The sequence below is a fragment of the Haemorhous mexicanus genome, chromosome 5, assembly GCF_027477595.1.
Source record: "Haemorhous mexicanus isolate bHaeMex1 chromosome 5, bHaeMex1.pri, whole genome shotgun sequence".
Lineage (NCBI taxonomy): Eukaryota > Metazoa > Chordata > Aves > Passeriformes > Fringillidae > Haemorhous > Haemorhous mexicanus.
In genome coordinates this window covers 3,405,001-3,425,046 of record NC_082345.1, presented here as the reverse complement: position 1 = coordinate 3,425,046, position 20,046 = coordinate 3,405,001, and the positions used below count along the sequence as shown (strand labels likewise).

The 20,046-nt window shown below is 42.9% G+C and overlaps 1 protein-coding gene across 2 annotated transcripts in view; it reads right to left on the bottom strand.

Annotated features, from left to right (window-relative positions):
- Positions 1 to 18,300, bottom strand: part of LMO3 (LIM domain only 3) — a 59,118-nt gene extending 40,818 nt beyond the window's left edge. Inside the window, exons 1-2 of one of the 2 annotated variants that reach the window (XM_059848035.1) lie at positions 17,825 to 18,300; positions 10,095 to 10,308 (exon numbers count right to left, since the gene is read on the bottom strand). In XM_059848035.1, coding sequence (XP_059704018.1) covers positions 10,095 to 10,300 — 206 coding nt within the window. In that variant the 5' untranslated portion in view covers positions 10,301 to 10,308; positions 17,825 to 18,300. The remainder of the gene's footprint in view (positions 1 to 10,094; positions 10,309 to 17,824) is intronic. The other variant, XM_059848036.1, reaches the window with a different exon arrangement.
- Between the last annotated feature and the right edge of the window lie 1,746 nt (positions 18,301 to 20,046).

Sequence of the window (20,046 nt, the reverse complement as noted above, 5' to 3'; positions counted from 1 at the left end):
GGTTATCTTACAAAACACACTTGTATGTTTTACCTGTAATTATCAGGTGAGAACCTAGGAGGAGCAGGGAGAATAAAGAAAGATGCTGTCCTAGGAAAAGGCTCGGGCTGTGCTGCACCTGGGGACAGAGAGTAATTGGGACCCTGCCTGGGACCCACCAGGGGTCGTCATGAAAGGGCTCAGAAGAGCACAGAAGGCACCCAGCACTGGATGTGTGCTCTTTGTTTTGCTCTCTGACTCCCTTCCCAGCCATTCATTCTGCATTATGACTGAATTAGGTGAGGAGGTGCTGGGGGAAGTGCTCTTGGCTAACTTCACTGCACAGCCAGGCTCATTAAAACCAGCACATTTGCTGCAGTGCGTGCAGCATTTCCTCCAGGTTTTAGGATTGTTTTAGTAAGTGAAGTCCTGAGCAGAAAGAATACATTTTAATTTACTTTTTAGTGGCCCTGTTATAAGTATTCATTGTCACGCTGGATTTTAATATTTTTTTTTATTACTACAAGGAGCATAAAAAAGTATGAATGCAGTATCTTAATAAAAATGAACATATTCTTCTGGAAGCCTAAAGCTGCTAAGTACACAGCACATGCTCATTAGTGCAATTTTGGAGCATGAAGAGAAAGTGAATTGAGAGCCCAAGGTTCACAAGCATCAACACAAAACCTCAGGGCTTTTTGGTAAAGTTTTATCTCACCTCCAACTGCTGCTTCCCTGGAAAGCTGTGGAGAGCAGAGCCCATGGGGTGTAGAGCCAAGCCTAGACTTGGACCATTAAATCATTCCCCAGCAGTTTGATTTGGGGCAGTGCTGTGTGGGATTAGCATACAAATAACCATCCTTCCTGCCAGAGACAAACAGGGCAAGGTTGTCACAAGTGTCACAACTTTGATTGACATCCCAGACACTGCAAAGAGGTGCCTGGCCAGGGTGAGAGCCCTGGGTCTGAGCATCTCCTGGACCAGGGAGGTTTGTCAACAGCAGACAAAGAACAAGGACACAGCAGTTCAAGAGGGGTTTGCAGGCAAAGAAATTCTAATTTTAAAGATTTGGCTCTGCTGAGGCACGTTTCTGAATTAATAGGCCCTATGCCTTTCAACAGGATTATTCTGGCTACACCAAGTCAAGCATCTAGGACATGTTTGTAGGATTAGATTTAATGTTATTTTGGTATAGAGCATTCTTAAATGTGTCAGATTAAAGATTAAGTGAGGAAGCCAGCAAAAACCAGTGCAGAGCAGTTTGTTATTGCAACTGCCCTCCTCCTTCTTAACACTTTGGATAAGGCACACACATTAGGCTTATAAAGACTACTTTGAAAAGGCTTTTTTGTGTAAACCCAAACATCAGATCCTAGAAAATTCTGAATTCTGTGTAAAATTTGTTTAACACAAATTAGAAAGGGAAAAATGAAGTGTGTTCTTTATGGGAAATGAGTTTTTACATTTTCTATTGTCTTAAAATCTTGATTTTTAGTACAAATTTTGAGAAAGAGTAGTAGCTCTGAACTGAGCTCAGTCCTGACTTCAAAAAAACCCCGAGATTTATGTAGAAACAACCATAGTGACAAAAGATAAGAAAATAATTCACAATGATTGCAATTCCCATCCCTATTCTGCAGCCTGTAACTCATTTGAACTATCCCTACCTAGAAATCCTTCCTTAAAATGTATCTAAAAGACAAAACCAAGTTCAGTGATTGTTACTTGAACTATTGTTAGAATTTGATAAAGAATAATAAATTCTGTTTCTCAGAGTTAGCATATTTACAGCAGCAGGGAATTACTGAAACTATTTGCAGCAACTTTAACACATATTTCCTTGAAAGCATCTGCAAAGAAACAACATTATAAAATAGAATAAAATAGTATTTATTTTATGCCATGGTGGACCAGCACTGATGTTCAATGCAGGGTTAAATATAATAAACACTACCCAGCAAGCTAAAACCTGAGAGACTGAGTAGACTGATATTTATGGCTTGGACACTTGTCATGAACAAAAATCAGCTATTGTTCTCAAGCCTTTTGAACATTATATCAAAATATAAATAATAATACCAAGAGAAATGTGATTATTTCTGTACATTAGGTTTGAGCTTTGCTGAAAACAAAGGTGTGATAGCAGCAATACAAGAGCAAGGGTGCATTTGCCACCTGGTGTAAGACAGTCTTTCCTTCATTAGTCCAATATGTTAATTACAGTATATTCAAATGTACAATTGGACATTCTCACTCTCACCACCCCACTTCAAAATTCTAAAAAAGATGCAATAACATGCATAATATTCTCTGCTCTTACCTCCCACCCCCAAAATATTTTATCTTTGCATGTTGTGCAATTACTATGCACCAACACGAGATATTATCATTTTTGCAAATGAGAATATGAAAAGTTTAAATTCCACTATTACAGAAGGCCACTTCACTCAAGATCTGCAGGGGAATGTCCCAAGGAACATCATTCCAGAGACACTCTTTATAAAATTGGTGATTTTCTGGTCATGAAAATTTCCCTGTGCTGTGCTTTGCTATGAAATAGATCAACAGGGTTCCCTCTAATCCCAAAGGAAAACGTCTTGCAGTTAAATAATTGGGATCATTGTGCTCTTTGAAAAAAAGGTGCCAAACACTCTCCAGCTGCTGGTAGCCACAGTTCTGATGTCAAGTGGGGAGAGGGACTGGAATGTGGGCTCCTCACACTGGCACCCCAGCATCTTAGCTAAATTAAGTCTGCAACTGACCGTGCCAATTGCCACGGGGCTGTCAAAATGCTCAACTACCAGCACTCATTTAAACTCAGTCTTAACTGGTTTAGAGAAGATGAGGCCATGATCACCAAGCAAGCACCTGTAGAATGTGGGATGCAGAATTCCCTGGGATTTTTATGCCTATATATCACACCAAACTGCTGTACAGAGATTTATGTATGATTTGAAAGGTTTATATATAATTTGATAGATTCATGCACACAGCTAGGAAAGATGCATGTTTCTAGAGATAGCTTGGACATCCTTTCTACTCTTTTAAATGAGGGATCTACTGATCTCCAGGGCCATTTTTAAATGTCCCAAAGAGACCCAGGTGTTGAAAGGCCAGTTGATTCAGGAGAGGCAAGAAGCAGCTCCAGGAAGATGTAAAGGAGCAGCACCAGAATTATATTACAGGGAAGGAGGTGTGGAACATGCAAAGCTTTTCGAGAAGGCAGACTCATTCCTTCAGGTATCTGAGTCTGAGAAACTTCAAAAATTGCAGAATGTTTTGACCAAAAAACCCCCAAATGTATAACTATTACTTGGATTCATTAAAAAGTCATCCATTACCATACTAAGGAATCTATTGTGAAATTAGCCATCAAAAAAAAAATGCATTTAATAAAATATTCCCAAAAAATTGTTTTTTAAGGACTGCGATAGTTAAGGCCAGTTTAATTTGGAAACCATAAGTTGCATGCTGTATATTTTGATTTCCAAATCCATCATGAATATACTTAACTTCAGTGAGAAGTTAAAAAATAAAGCAATTTCTAAAGTCAGGAGGACTAAAGAAGTGTGTTACAATTTAACCCATTTTGATTTTTACATGTGTTCAAACATTTACATCCAGAAAGAAATGCTATCTCTTTTCTGGGAGACTTGAAAAATACAAGTAACAAAATTCAGTAATAGACCTTTTAAATACATGGTAAAAACTTGAGGAGTTTTTTTCAATTTTCAGTGTAAAGTGTCCCCAAAAATTAATTAAAATTTCAAAGAAATTTAAAAAAATAGAAATGTGCAGTTTTTTAAGGAACAGATATTGAGTAGAAATCAGAACTTTTTAAAGGCATCTGTGTTAGGCTATTAGAACTAAATATAATTCTACTACATTATGCACAGATTCTTTGTTTCACATAAGCTTCAGGTCAAAAATTCAGAAATTTGCCAGTGAAACCTTGGATATCAAATCCCGTGTCACAATGTAGTTGATAATATTTATTCCTGAAGTCAATAACTTTATTATGGTTATTATTTTAAAGATATCTCATAAGAAGTACTGGTCACAAAGTCACTTCTGAGAGGAAAAAAAAATAAATTAGCAAGAATGAAAACAAGAAATTCACATTTCTTTTAAAAGAGGTTGCAGGAAACACTAAGCAGAACTACAGAGCTGTTGTTCTTTTGCCAGGAACATTATCCCATCCTCTGGCACTGCAGAATTACTTCGGCTTCCCCAAAATCACTGCTTTTATTAAGCTTTACTGAGCTGCTCTGTATTGGCAAAACCTTTGTAGTAAAATAATTTTCCATCAAAATACACAGCACTGTAGTGCTGTAATGAAGAGCTGTAGGACAGGCTTTAAGAGGCAGGGTACTTTCATCTGAAAAGTCTCCTGAAATTCTTTGAACGTTTCCAGGGGATTAATGAGGTATTTTGACAACACACGAGGAGCGTCTGGTTTTCAAGAAGCCTTATAAGAGGGAAGATTCACATTCTTGAAAATTAAACTGTGTATTTTAAGCCACTAAAAATAACACAATTATTAAAAATTTGGCAGCTCTGAAGAAAAAATACCAGCAGATATGGGGAAACACATGGAACTAATGAAGAGCGTCAAACTTGAGCACACACATTTCACAGCATTTCAACATGACTTAAACACCAATTTTAACAGCTTAATTGAATGTTTCTTATTAGAAGCTATCACAGATGAGCTAAAGAAAGAACAAGCTAAACTAGCCAGGGTGTAACTAAATCAGAAGCATTATTCTTTGCAAGTTGGGTGGATTAACTGTGCGTGTTTGCATCACTCTCTTTATCCCTTTCAACAACTGTTAAGGTGTTTGGAGGTTTTCAAAACCTCTGGCAATTAGTGGAAAAGACAGTATTCTTGCCTTTTTTATTTATTTCCAAGACACACTAAATGATACCGTTTATGCAAATTTAGAAGAACAGTCATCGCACACAGCAAAATTAGAACAAGTGAATTGCTGCACCTACCCTTTTTTAAACTATTTTAAAATATTTTTAGGGCATATTCCTGCAAACTACGAGTCCCTTCAATGCATTGCAACACGGATATTAGTGTCTACATAAGGGTTCAGTTCTAAAAAGCTTTAGTGAAGAAAGTGGACCTCTAAAACCTCACTTCCATAATCACCTCAATGTTCCTGAAAACACAGAGTGCTTAAATCTTTAAAGGTCTACCCTTATTTAATCAAGCTGGGCAAGAAACATGTTGAGGAGGCATTTTGAAAAACTTTATAACCCACTACCCATGAAAATATCCGCACAGAGTATTTATACATGCCTTTAAGCAAGCTGATGTCTTGGGTGCTTGCAATACTGCCCGTGACAGGAGAGAGGAATGGGATCTGCTGATCAGCACCAGGCCACAAGACATTTTAAGTCTCTCTAAGCACTCTCACACGATAATTTTTTAAAATAATAATTGCCTTTAAAGTGTGAGCGGTGGTACAGGAAAAAGCTGCTTCCTAAATTCTGCTCTTTTCAAAGTGCTCTGAAACTAAATATTTTACACAGGCAGCATCTTTATAATGCTTCTGGTTGAACAGTACTTTCTGTGGTCAAGTCTCATTATTTATAAGATCTTCTCCAATATCCAGTTTTAGAGACTTGGCTTTTCTCAGCTCTTTCAACCAGCAAGTGGGGAAGAGGAAAAAACCCAACGTGTTCTGTTCCTCAGGAATGAGGATCTACTCATTTTCATAGCTCTTCCGTGGTACTCTTAAAGTCTGCTGTATATTTACAAACAGCATCAATACTGAGGTGGAGAGGGAAGGGTGGGGAGAGAGGATAGACTTTCTGTCATCCTCCTCCCCATTCTCAATAAGGTTCTAGATGTGTTTAAGGGCAAAAAAATTCCACCCCAATATATTAGTTTTGCTAATCCTTTTCTTATGATCTTGCTTGCCTGGCTAGGGAAATTATGCAAAAAGTAATAAAAGTTCTAATTCAATTTCCATGTTAAGAGGTGGATTTGGGGGAAAAAAAAAAATATATATATATATATCAGAAACCATATTCTTTGTGTTTACTAAGAGATATGCACTCCAACATTTAGTGTCATGGAGCTGGAGTTAAAACCAGAAACGGCAAAGATAATTTAGCTGCATGAATGCCTGCTCTTCAGTAAAATGCTGCCAAAATTAAATAGGAATGAAACAGCACTTTGTAGTCATTGGTCGCTCAGCGGGGTTTGCGTAGTTAAAAACCTAAGTGAAAAGGGTGATTGACCTACATTGCAACTAGCTTAGCACAGCTGTACTTTCATATTTCTGCTGCATCCGAGGAAGCTCATTATTTAATACAACTGAGTTACATGTAATTGTGGGCCTTTTATTTCACACTTCTAGGGGCCAGGTATTAATCTCAAACGTGCGGCGGGCGTTACCGTGCATCTGGAAACATCCACGGCGGCCCATTTGCAGGCAAGGCTGAGAGAAGGGATTGCACACAGTTGCACCTGAAATTAGGAGGCTGCCCAGGGCTAGGAGAACCTCACAAATATACAGAAATCAAATGAGCAGATGGAACAGAAAGCAAATCCCTTGGCACCCCAAAGGCAAACGCTCTGCTGTTTCCCTATTGTTTTGAGCAGAAGCAGCCCAGAATGTGCAACCAAAGCACATTTCACACAACTCATACCTGAGGTTTAAATAAGTAATAACATTCCAGTTAACAACCAGTTTGACATGTTAACAGCCCAAGGGCTGTTAACATAATGACTGGTCATTAATGGCAGTAATGACAGATTTCAAAGGGAATATTGTGCTTGCAAATGGACACGCTGCCAGTCAGAAGAGAGGACAGAGCAGGATAGGCTGATGCATTAAGATGTCACCGTACAGCTCTGGAGGAAAAGAAGGGGAGAAAAAAAAAAGTTCTCGCATATTTCACTTCCTATAAATGGACTTGAAATATTGGCGTAAACCTAAGTTCCTCAAATTAAGTCTTCACTTCCTAACCCAGGAGTGTATAAGCAGAAGACAGAAGCCTGCAGGGGAATTATCCTCTGCATATCATTTTCGGGGAGTGTGTTATTCCTAGCGCTGAGCCCTCTCTTTGCTCCAGTCAGTTCCCATCCTCGTTAACAGAGCGGAGCTCGCTCCTGCCGCGGCCACCCCGGCACCTCGGGAACCGCATTCCAGGGCAGAGCCTCTCACACCCACAGCACCTTTCAAGCTCCTTACTTCATTAAAGATTCCTTACGTCCCCTCAATCCCTCCTGATCCAGAGGAAAAAGGTTTAATATAGTATAATTAACTAATTTTACCAAAGGAGGCAGCGAAAGCCAAGCGAGTTTTGGAGTTCTGAAGATGCAGAGTGTTTAGAAGGAGCTCAAAGTGGGGACCTCAGGGCTCAGCTGCAGCACGAGAGCGTGCATCAGGGCTGAGGGAGGGTGCAGCTTTTTTGGCAAGCATCCCTAAATGAAAGATACTGGAAGTATTTTTGCAAACAGGCAAAGACACAATCACACCATTTATGAACTTTAGCATTCATGTTTAAGCACCCAAACAGGCTGCATGATTGCTTGTAGCATCTGTAGAATGCCTGTCTTATTGAAAGGCATAATGAACACTGAGAGACAAGTTAATAAGCAATTTTACTCTTTATAGTATCGTTCAAGCCACATATCCTCTAGAGGGCACCACATAAATTAATAGGAAGCCAGAACAGTTTTATACGCAGCTAAGGCTCCCTTTATGGTTAAAAAGAAAAAAACCTAAGAAGATAGTTTGAAACCATAATCAAACTCTAATGTGATCATTAGTACAATGCAATTTGTTCCTTACATTCATATCAAGTGGGTTGCTAAATATGAAAGCTTATTTGACTACAAAGCTAGAGAAAATTTAACTAGTCTGTACATTAGCACTAAAAAGATCACTTTTATAGGTTCACTGCATAACTAAGTAGATAAGATGCAATGAGGCAAGTGACTATCTGCAATTACCTTAAGTGCATCAGTTTGAAGTTTAGTGTAAATACCAAGTTTAAATCTATGCACTCACAAGTATCACAAAAAAAAAAAAAATCACAACGAAATAGATTCATTAAGACTCAATAAATCCAGAGACAAAAATCAGAAACATCTTAAAACCAGTTATAGGATTTCTCATGTATGCTGGTTTCATGTGCAAAAGTAAAAGGTGTTATGTGTGAAGAAATAAATGAAATGCCAGTCTGAATGCGATCATGACAAAAAACAACAACAAAAAAATCTCCTTTCTCTGAATCACTTAGTATGAGTTTTAACAGTCTGTTAGCAAAATATTTACTCCTGTTAAACCCTCAAAGACCAGAGAGCAAGAGTGTGTGTGACTGCATCTGTGCTGGGGAAATGCTTTGCTCATATCTTTGCTACCACATCATTTCTGGTTTTGATTTTAAACATTTGATTTCAAAACATTAGATCTGCTGCACTAGCACTTGGGAGATTCAGTAAGCTCAAAGTCTCCAGTAAATTTGGAACTCAGATGAAACAGCCATAGCAGTTCTCTCGCTCCTGCAGGCATTTATTCTATAAAGATTATTAAAATGGGTTTTAAAAATTGGGATGTTACTTCCCCGCACCAAAATCTTTTTCAAACCCTTTCTACACACACTTACCTAAAGACCACAAGCGACCTAAGTTCATGTACAACAATTCCCTTCTGTTCCATCAGCTTTTAAAAGTGAGGTTTTGTTACCTACTGCTTTGGCAGCTTTAACACATTGGGTTTAAGATGCAGCCTCTATGCTGAATTCCCAGCCCTCTATCTTGGGTTCAGTTCAGAGCTTTAATAGGTAGCAGAATACTTTTACCATTAAGTCTAAGCCCATCTGAAGAACCTGATCTGTCTTTTAGCCCCAGCTCAACAAATGCAAGGTGCGTTTGTGAAGGTTTTTGTTCCACCCTTTTTTTCTAGCAGTGGTTACATGGAGAGCCAGAGAACTGATAGTTGTCAGTGCTTTAGTCCTGATCCCTGTTCCTGTCTACTCATGGTGTATAACTTGGGAAGTGATCAGCGTGTGGGAACCTCCTATTTGGAGCCTGTACTAAAGTGGAATGTGGAAGTTAACGCATTCAAAAAGAATTTTAATTTTTCCCCAATGTATTAGCAACTTCTATGTCCCTTTAAAAGGAAAAGGCTTCACTGAAGGGGCAGGGGAAATATTTCCAGAAGTTCACCTTAGCCTGGAGCAGCTAGTCTCATGAGACCCCCTCCAAAGGGAATGGAGGAAAGGTGTTACTGTAGGGAATAAGGGCTCCTAGAGGAGCCTTTTCTCTCTATTGACTATTGAGAGCCCAGGGACACTAAACTTCCCAGTTAAACTCCATTCCTGCTCAGCAGCCCTATGGACACACGACGTGTAGATAAACTACCCTGGTGCTGCTCATCAGTACTTTGCTATGAGTTATTCCTCAAATACTTTTGAGAATGTAGGTCCACAAGCAAATGAGAAGAGAGAAAGGGAGGTGCTGATTTGCTGCCTCTAGCAAGTGGCCACAGGTTAGCCAGCATCCCACCTGGGCTGCCAACTGAAACCAGGAGCAGAGTGGGTTGGGCTCATGGTTACTGAAAATGGGGAATTCAGTTGGCTATCCTGGCCCAGCTTCCAAGAGATGAGTGCCAACCTTCCTAACACTTGAGTGCCACAAACAAAATCCCTTGGCAAAAGAAGAGGACAAAAGCAAAGACGGGTGGAACGTTCCTCACCTGCAGGGTCCCAGCCCTGCCCTGAAGCTGGGTGAAAACCACAGAGCTGGTTTCAGGCTGTGCCACCTGCCCACCACCGTGCTGCCAGGAGCAGGAGGAGGAGGAGGAGCAGGAGACCACCACCTCCTCAGGAGCATGGTGCTGTGGGGAGCAGGGGGGAATTACTCCCCTCTACACCAGTATCAGCATCATAAATCTGGCAGCCACCTCCACGACCTGCTCATGTGTGCTTTTTGACTCAGATTTTAATTCAATCTCCATCTTTCAGTATTTGTTTCCTCATCTCCTCCAGTACCCAGCCTTGCAGCCCTGCCAGTGTGAGAGCAGCTCTGTGGGATGGGCTGAACAGGTTTCCCAAGCTTGCCAGCGAACGGAAGAAGGCCGTGACCTACCTCAGATAGTCTCTGCGACAAAGGATAAGGTTGGCTTTGGTGTACAAGGTAGAGCCCACCTCCCCCAGGCGACAGTCACAGCAGGCACATTTCAGGCAGTCCTCATGCCAATATTTGTCCAGGGCCTTTAGAAGATATCGGTCTTTAATCTTACGGTTGCAGCCAGCACAACCTTTCGGCTTGGTGTCTGGCTGGACTGAGAGCATTTGTATACCTGAAACACAGTAAGACAAGAGAAGATTGAAAATAGATATTCTCTCAAGTAGAAAAAAAAAACTCTTGCCCTTTTCTTCCTCCACCTCGCTGCTCCCCCCTGCCCCCCACACCCGGTTCATTTAAAAGTCAATGGTGTAGGTAGGATAAAATAACCTAGTCAGACCACAGCGAGCTGAAAACAAGGCTAAGATAAATTTGAGAGCAGAAACTTCCACTGCTCTAAGTTCCACAGCTTCTCTTTAACACCTCATTTACCTGGTCTCCTTGCTGAAAAGAAATAAGATGAAAAAAATATAACACGGAATGTTAAAACAGTCCAGCTGAAAAGTCGTCCAATATCAGCCACAGTATCCAATATTTAGCAACAAAAAAATTTAAATAAACAGCACATCTCCAATACTTAGCAACCCAAAATTTAAATAAACAGCATACCTATATGGCAAACATACTTAAATCCACATATTTGGACTTATTTGCATTATCTTTATAAAATATAAAAGAACTTCAGTTTTTAAAGAAGAAAAGATTAGAGCTTTTAGAGACACGGAGCAAGAGAGATTTCTGAGAGATTTGACATAGAAATTTTGATGCTGCTTTTTTAATATTTTAGTTCTTTTTAGACACATTAATGAAGCAACAAGATTTCCAAAGACTGCGGTAGCAGCAACGTCCAGTCACAACCTGCAGCGGAAGGACCTCCTGAAAAATCTGACTTAAAATAATCTGCACAAGGTCAGAGAGGTTCTAGTTTGTCAAGAAAAACAAGATAAAAATGCTTCCCCGCTTTCCAATCCCAGTTTTAGCCAACAGCTACTTCGGGACAAGGAGTACAGTAGTGTCCATTAAGTACATATACACCTTTTGATGTAATAGCTGAGAGCATTTAAAAAACCATTCAAACTCCTGAAACACTGTTTAATGGACAGAACCAGCGAAAAGGGGAACACAGCTGAGTGATGTTACTCAGAGCAACGCAGCCAGCTTCCAGGGATCCATTCAAAAATCAATTGCCCTCAGCTTTACAGTAAATGGGGAGAGGTCACTGCCCCAAAGTGCTCTCAGGCTGGTCTCTCTGCTTAGCTGCATGAACTGCCACCCCAGTGCACTCTGACTAATTCTCTCACGGTTACCTCTTAGGATAAGCAAAATAACAGCCCTGTGGATATTTTGGTGGACATCAAACAGGGATAGGAGAGAAGGGAAGAGCTGACACGCTGTTCTGTAGGGGTTACCTCACTGTTTTAAAGCCAGTGATGTAACTTCAAAAAGATGCTGCTCACTAGAGCCCGTCTGAATATTGCAGTGAGAATTTGTCAAGATTGGGGAACGAATGCTGTTGCCAGCAAGCAAATCCTACTCCAACATTTGAGGTTTGGAACTCTATTATTATCACCCAGAGACTGGGAAAGGTCGACTAGAGTCTCATAGCAAAGAAGAGCAAATTCAAGAGCCCCTCACCATGAAGGCTCTACTACCTGGAGTTAAGAAACCTTGGCAGTGTCATCTTCTATCAGCAGACCTTGGCTGGTGCTGTAACATGGCACCACAAACAGGCAGGCTCAGAGAGATGAACACAGAAGAGTTTGGGGTTGTTTGGCTGGGTTTGTATTTGCTTTTTTGAAATCCCTTGTAAGAAAACCAGGAAAACCAGTGTCACCTTTGAAGCAATGGCAGAGCGTGTCTTTGTGGATGTTAGGGCTGCAAAAACAACAGGCTGAGGCATCCCAGGGAACCCCACACAGGTGTGTGCAGAACACATGGAATTTCCATGGAGTGCACTGACTGCATGGCCAGTTAAGGGACTTTCCCAAGCTGAACTCCCAAGTCCCACCTGCAAAGCTGATTGCTGAAGTAGAAACAGTAATTCTCATTGCAACAGCAGCCTCGCTCCTCTCTGTGCCATGCAGCCCATCACACACCTTGGGGTGATGCATTTATCTGGTGGAGGAGCTGTCCAGGGGTGTGCAGGCAGTTCTGCTGGCAGACACTCCAAAGCACCCCAGCAGTGCTGCTGAGCAACCTCTAAATCCCATGAACGAAGTGTAAGGTCTGTATTTTTCTATCAACCAGTATAAAAATTGTCAGTGCTGTCCCTCCCATCACTCCCCAGTGGGTGCTCATAGCTCCTCACCACGCAGAGGCTCCTAAGATCTGTCTCTCATTCCCAAGGGGGAGGATGAGATCCAGTGACCTGCGCTGGGCTCCACAGTCTGTGGCAGATCTGGGAATGAACACACACATTTCCTCTTGAGAAAGCACCATGAGACAAAGGCTGAGCCTTTACAGCATCTTCAAATGACAGCTGACTCCCCTGAATCCAGGGTACATCCATGAAACAGCAGAGTAACATGGCTACAAATAAACGACTCAAAACAGTGAAAATTTCAGAGATTTTTGGTAAGGAACCTGTACCTGACTGTAAAGGGAACTCCTGCTGAAACTCTTAATAGCATCAGTTGGTCAAAAAGCCTTAATCTATACACAGTAGAGTGTAAATATCCACCAGGTGCCAGCAACAGGCTTATCCCCAGACCCTCTTTTTAGCCATTTAGAGGACAAATGCATAAAATCAGCCACAATTTATATAAACTTCTTGTAACTCAGTTAAAAAAAAAAATAAAGTTTAGAAGCATGAAGGGCTGTTCTAGGACTTTAATCTTTAGCTCGAGGGAAACCAGAATAAACCAGGAGCTAACACAGTTAAAGGCTTTAACGAAAAAAATCTTAATGTAAAAATTTCATCGTCTGATAAGGAAGCGGGTTAGAGAGTGGAGGCTGACAGTCCCTGATCCAGGCTGATCTACTGTCCTGAGCTGTCTGAAGGGAACAAGATGCCACAGAAACACAGCCAAACAAGTGAATGTCTGAGCAGATTGCAGTAATCAAGCCTGATAATTCCCGAGGTATAGGCTGCAAACATGAGGTTATTGTATTACAAATAAAACTGCAGCTTGCACATAGCCTGCACAGCTTTTGAGACACTCACTACATGAGGAAAGTAGGCAGAGCCCTGTCATTCACAGTGGTTAGCCCAAAACCTTCTTGTAGGGACAACTGCAAAGGGGCAAACACCCATGGAAGGAGTATTTGCAGCCCTGCATGTCTGTTTTCCTGAGGCAAAGAGAGAAGGTGGTGCTGACACCCCACTGGCAGCATCTTCAGATTAGGGAATCTGTCTGCAGCAGCTTTTGGAGGGAAGGAATGCTTTTCTCCTCTGACAGATCTGATCTCACTTTACATGCAATGAAGCTGGTTCTATTTTATTATTTCAATTTCCCCAAACTACTGCTTCATTGTAAGGAAAGAAAGGAGTTATGCTTTTTTGGTAGTGTAGAAGGGTTCTAAACAAAGTCAAGAAGTGTTTGACATAGCTCCGAATTTGAAAATGTCCTTTTCTTCACATGTCCTGTTTAAATCCCTCAGTTTTGACACCAGAATATCTTATTGCTTCTTTCCCCTGTATTTGTACAGATCACCCCACAGACCATCTCCCTCTCCTTTAACATTCCCATAAGGTCTCCCTCCGATGCAGTTGCACTTTTCAGATACATGCTTGTGTATTTTTAGCTCTCCCTTAATTTGGCAATGAGAATACCTTGCAGCTCACTGTCAGCCAGCTTTTCACAGGCTGCAGTTTAAGTACTCATTTATTCCCTAGGACATGGGAAGGGCCTTTTCAGAGGCTGACAGCACCCACAAACCCATCCAAACTGCTCCTTGCTGAAATATCAGGTGGCAGTGCACAGCACTGCCTTCCTCTCCCCCTCCCCCAGGAAAGCAGAGCTTATGGAGCACTTTCAAAACATCATACAATTCCCTAAGTGCTACACCCAGGCTGTGAAAAAAAAGAGAAAGAAAAATCAAACCCAGCTTTCCCTTCAGTTCTGCAGAGTTCTACCCATGCTCTGCATCACAGAGCAGATCTGTTCTCAGAACTGAGGAATTTCAGTGCCTAGTCTGTCACTGTCAAACAAACCCTTTTTATTTCACCCCAATATGCTTTCAAGGGCTTCCTCTATTCTTCCCTCTGCTCCCTCCCTTCCTCCACCCCAGTCCCCAGGATACTGCACACAAACTGCAGAGCTGAGGCAGGAATAAGATTTCTTCATCACCATTCACCCCCTTTAGGATTTTTGAAGGGAGAACTTAAAAACCAGACTTGCAGGTTTTCAGATTTCTCTCAATCTCACCAAATAAGTTCAATGCAACTGACTCCCCTCCCTGTTTATTGTTATTATGGTGTGATGAAACACTGTCAACTGATTTGTGACTGTGATTTCAGGATAAAGAGGAATGGTTGCTGGAAAAAGCTAAATTAGGCTCCCGGGGAAGGCAGAGAAGCAAAAATCCATCTCACTCAAATCATCACCCTTCTCAAAAATCAAGGGGAATGAGGATTTGATGTAATGAACTACATTGTGTTAGTGATTTAGAAGCATCTGTAAGCGGGATTAGTCCCTGATGGAGCTGAGCATGGCATGAGACACTCAGAACTCAGTTCTTGTTTGTGCTACAGGCAGTCCTTGGGAGGAAGAGCTCTATTATGCACTGGATCCCTTACAAACTTTTACAGACCACTCTTCCCCCCTTTTTCAGAAGCATGCACACAGCTCCACCAAAGACAGGAGCACAAACAGCACAAAAGGGCAAACTTGCCTCTACTTAGGAAAAAAAAAAAAAAAATTGAAAAATCAGTTTGGAGCAAAATAAGTATTGGGTGCATCAGTCTTTAAAAGCAAACTGACAGACAACATGCAGTCAACAGGAGAGTTAGGGGTCCAGGAAAAGATAAAAAAAATACTTTTCTGGTGCTTTCCCACTCTGCAGCTTCATCTTAAAAGCATTCAGAGCTCCAGTAATTCAGGGCAACACACACAGACTCGTAAAAAAAAAAAAAAAGTTGAGGTTTCAGAAGCTAAGAAACATTTCAGGACTCATATGTAGCACATCAGGAGTCGTAACTAGTTTTAGATTGGCATGTAAATTGTTCTGTGGAAAATTCTTATTGCCTCCGAGACCCTGCTATTCTGAGTTATTTGACAGTTTAAGGGAAATCATAATTAAAAAAAGAGACATAAATAATAGCCTGTGCAGTGTGGTGCACAGAAATAAGTGGAACCATTTCATTTAAACTCTGGTGAGCTTTTAATTGCCTGGATTGCATTGTGAACCAGCCTAACGGTTGATTGCCTCCATTATGCTCTCTTGTTCTGTGCCATTCATCCGCACAGGCTCAGCTTCTGTAGTTAACACAACAAAGTAACCGCAACTCCATAACACTCGGGGTTTTTTTAAAAATAAAAGTAAGGATTTCAGCACTCTGAATGTAGCCTCTCCTGTATACTTTTGAGTTAATTTTCCATGGTATATAACTAGACTTCACCTCCTGCCCCTTCTTCTACAGAGGAATCTGGGGTTTTTTCTTTAGTATTTTTGATTTTTTTTTTCTTTCTAAATAAAGGATATGAGTTGGGAAGGAGGGGATGAAAAAAAAAAAAAAAAAGGAAAAGAGAAGAGGCTAGGCAAAAAATAAAAATGGGAATGCAGTCCCACAGCTGGGAGCAGTGATACAGATTAAAAGAATTTGGCCAACATGGCTAGTCGATTGCCAAGAGACACCAAACAAAAGATTTCTCTTCTTCTTTCCCCTTCTCTTTTTGAAAGCTAGATTGGGCCTAAAAGCTTGTTTCTCTCTGTTCACTGGCCCAGAGCATCCCTGCAGGCTGTAGCCCCCTAAGGGACAGCACAGCAAATAGATGTACCCAGATCTCAGGGACTGGAGCTGCTGAGCTATGTTCCTACCCCTGGCATGTCCCCCCCATCTCTCTCCCCCAGCCCCCCCCACCACTCTCACCCCCCTCCTTTTTTAGAGCAGTGGTGCTGGGAACCAATTTGATTCCCTTTTTCTCCAATGCAGCTGCAAGGCTCAGAGATACTGACATTTTTCCACTCTTATCAGTTTAATTACAGTTACCATGGCAGCAAAGTGCTAGTGCTTGGCAAAGGCCAACAAGAGATTTGCAAGACTGAGTTCAATTTTGATGCAGCTCACATGCAAAATAAAAAAAAAAAAATAAATAAGAAACATATACTCCACAACAAAGAATCCCTTTTCGGAGTTAGACGCTCAAGCCTTTTATGCCAATTCCTCTCCGAGCATCACAAGGATGGGGAGAGGGAGGTGTCGGGGACGGCACGTCGCGATGTTTGTTGCACCGAGCGAAAGGAATCGCTTTAAAGAGCGGTCCTACAGAGCTGTCCTATTCGGAAGCGGTATTTGGGGTCTGCTCAGAGCACACGCTGGCACAGCCGCTGGCAGCGCCGTGAGGATGGAAGAAGAGGAAGGAGGAACCCCCCCGCCTCCCCCCGGAGCGCACAGCGCCGGCCACCGCCGCCTTACCAAAACTTTTCTCCTTTTTCTGCATGAGTTGATTTACGGGCGCCTGGAGAGCTCCTTCTCATTGAAGCACCAAATCCCGGCAAAAGTAGCAAGCGCTTCCTCGGCTCGGGTCAAGTGAGCGGGAGCGCGGCGCGCCGCAGCGGGGGCGGGGGGCGGCGGGGCCGGGGATGAGGATGAGGATGAGGATGAGGATGGATGGGGGGACGGCACACCCCGAGCCGCCGGCCCCGCGCGGCGGTGGCGAGCGACAAAGCCACATGCTGCCCTAACTCTGCCGTAAGCCTCTAATCCCAGCGGTCTCTTAGCTTTGTTGTAACAAATGGGTTTGATTAAACTGTCACATGCGGCGTTAGCATACCGTATCGCGCTCGCTAGGAAGGGAGAAGCGGAGGGGAGAAGAGGAAAAAAACAACAACAACAAAAAAAAAAACCACCAGGAAATAGAGGAGAAAAGAGAAATGCTGGCAGACAGAAGTAGCGCTGCCCAGCGCCAGCCTGGCTGCCCTTCCCTCTGGCCGCTCCGGGAGAGGGAGGACGCGGAGCCCGGACCCCGCAGCCCGAGCGCGTCCCTGCCGCCCCCCGGGCTCCCCGCCCCGCTCCTGCCTCCGCTCTGCCCAAAGGGTTAACCCTGCACCGAACCAGTTGCAAATTAAACTGCTGTACGGGGAGGCTTGTGGATTAAAGCCGGGGAGTGGGAAATTAACCGACTCCCTTGGTAATTGACAGCATGTTTCGAGAAGCTCTGGAAGAAGCGAGAATAATAATAACAATAATAACGGGGAGGGGGGTAGTGGTGGGGCTGCAATTCATTGTTAACTTTGACTGCTATTTCTCGAGACGTACAGTCGGAGGGGTTTCGCTCAGCATCCTCTGCTTGCATGTATTTCATGTCTCATCATAAAAATAATGAAGCCTCACATGATTTAAACAAAACAGTCTCAGCAGAGCTGCAGCTCGAGTGAAAGTTGCAGTGCAGAGATGTATGTGTGTGTATTGCAGCCCCGGCTTATGACTCAGAGAGGGAGAGAGAGAGAGAAGGAGAGAGAGAGAGAGAGTGATGCAGGCACACATACACAAATGACCCAAAGCTTATGTACACAGTTGCCTCACTTACCTTCTCAATTAAGCGATACAGGGGAGGCAGTTCAATAAGCACAGAGGCTGCTTTGTAGCTCTTCTCCTTGGAAAAGGTCAAAAAGAAGCATTGTTTGGGGAAAAAAATAAAGAGGGGGTGGGAGAGATGGGGAGGGAGATCGCTATTCTTTAAGTTTAAAATAATGAGGTCCTCAAGGATCCGCCAAGTAATTGTGTTGACCGCATCCGAGCTACAGGTGTCCTCCTTTTAGTATCTTGCAGTCCAAGGCTGTCTGTCTCCGTCCTGGCTGAAGACAACTTACCTAAAGCAGCGTGTGAGGAGCCGAGTTGAATGAAGTCAGGGCTTTATCAGCTGCAAAATGCAATCCCTTACCAGCCAGACATAATACAGCAAAAGAAAAGGTCACTCAGTTATTACTGAGCCAGCAGAGCCCAGGCAGCTCTTGTGGAAGACCACAGAGAAGCAGCTCCCTTCCGATTTAAGGCTATTTACCTCTCTCCCCCTCCACCCACCCACCCACCCTTCCTCTCCCCCCTCCCCCCTCCCAACTCCCCCTTTCTCTCTCTCTCTCTCCCTCTCGCTTTCTCTCTCGTTCTGCAGCTCGCTCAAGTACAGCCGCCCTCGGAAAGTGCAAAGCAGCCAGGAGACAGATTGGGCTTTGTTGGTAATTTCCCATGGTGAAAATTTACAAGCCTGCAAGTGCAGTCAGCAAAACCACATGCATATGCTAGACACAAACACCAGGGACACACGCACACGCACACACAAGTGACCTCTGCCGAGGCGGCTCGGGATCACCTTCCCAGAGAGTGCTCCAGGAGCACACCCGGGCAGCCAGGGGAGCGCCGAGCCCCCCACCCGCCATCACTCCTCCCAAAATACTTGGCTCGAACAAAACCAGAAGTTGCCCACGCAAAAAAAGAAAAAAAAAAAAAAGGCAAAAAAAAAAGCAAGATACATATCTCTCTATTAATGAGCAATGAGAAAAATCCCTGAAGGTGAAAACTCTGCCTCTCTCTCGTGCTAGGTCTGAGTGCTCACAAAGCAGTGGAAACTCTGCTGTGAAAGTTTCCTGCTCCCCGCACGGTGCCCGTCCGTGCCACCCCCGGGCCCCACCTGCCACATGCCACCCCCCCGACTGCACTTCTGAAGCTGAAAGCTGAAAGAAACCAAGCCATTCCCCCCCGGCAGCATCCTCATCCCAGGAGCTGAAGACAGATCTTTATCCTCTACCTGGGGTTGGAGGGGGGAAAAGATAATAGATAGGGGGGTTGTTAGAGGTGCTGAGCACCCCTGACCAAAAGACAGACAGACAGACACGCGAACACACGAGAGGCAGAGCGCACTTTGATACCCAGTCACGCTCACAGATGACTGTTTCTTCGTGTTTTATAATAAAGATGTTGAGCCTAGCCTACTGTAAATAAAGTTAAAAAAATCCAAAGCATCTTCCTCTAAGAGCCATCTGCAGTTGGAGAAAGACCAGATTAAGAATTTGTGAATACAGTTTTCAGACTTCAAAGTGAATATCTGTTGTCTGCTATTAGAAGCACCACGCTAGATTTCCACAAAGCTTTGAAAGATGTCAGCTTACAATATACCCTAAATTTGAATGACACTCATATTATAGAAGTCTTTCAAGACCCAAGAAAGATTTAAAAGCATTGAAGTGCCCTGCCATCTACACCCCTCCCTCGTCTAATCCAGCAGCTCTAATAAAAATCAAAGCAACCTCAGAAATGTATGTTTAGGACAGGTTCCCCCACCTCTCCCCCCACATTTTAAGCTCCTCTCTTTTTTTTTTTTTTTAATACATATAAATATACATGTATAAAGGTTCCTGTAACAAGCATTCTGTGCAATGAACAATTCCTGAATCTCTTGCCCCCTCTCCCTCTAAGTAGCAACAAAACTCAGCCACAACCAACCTGAGCAAGAACCCGAAAAGCACAACCAGAGGCAGCAGCCTAACAGAGCCCCTTTCTGCTGATTTGATCTGCACACAGAGAAAAGCCAAACTTAACAGAAACCTGCTCCTCTCCTGCACGCACCCATAGGCTCAGGAGAGCCTCACTTGCCTCTGTTTATAGACTACCTCTGCCACAAGCACTCTGGAAATACAGCAGTGTGAGTGTGTGTGTGCCTCTCTCCACCACTGCACTTGGAGAAGGAGAAGAAAAGAGGGAGGGAGAAGTTATGTGTGGGGAAAGGGAGAAATAAAATCAAAACAAATGGTACAG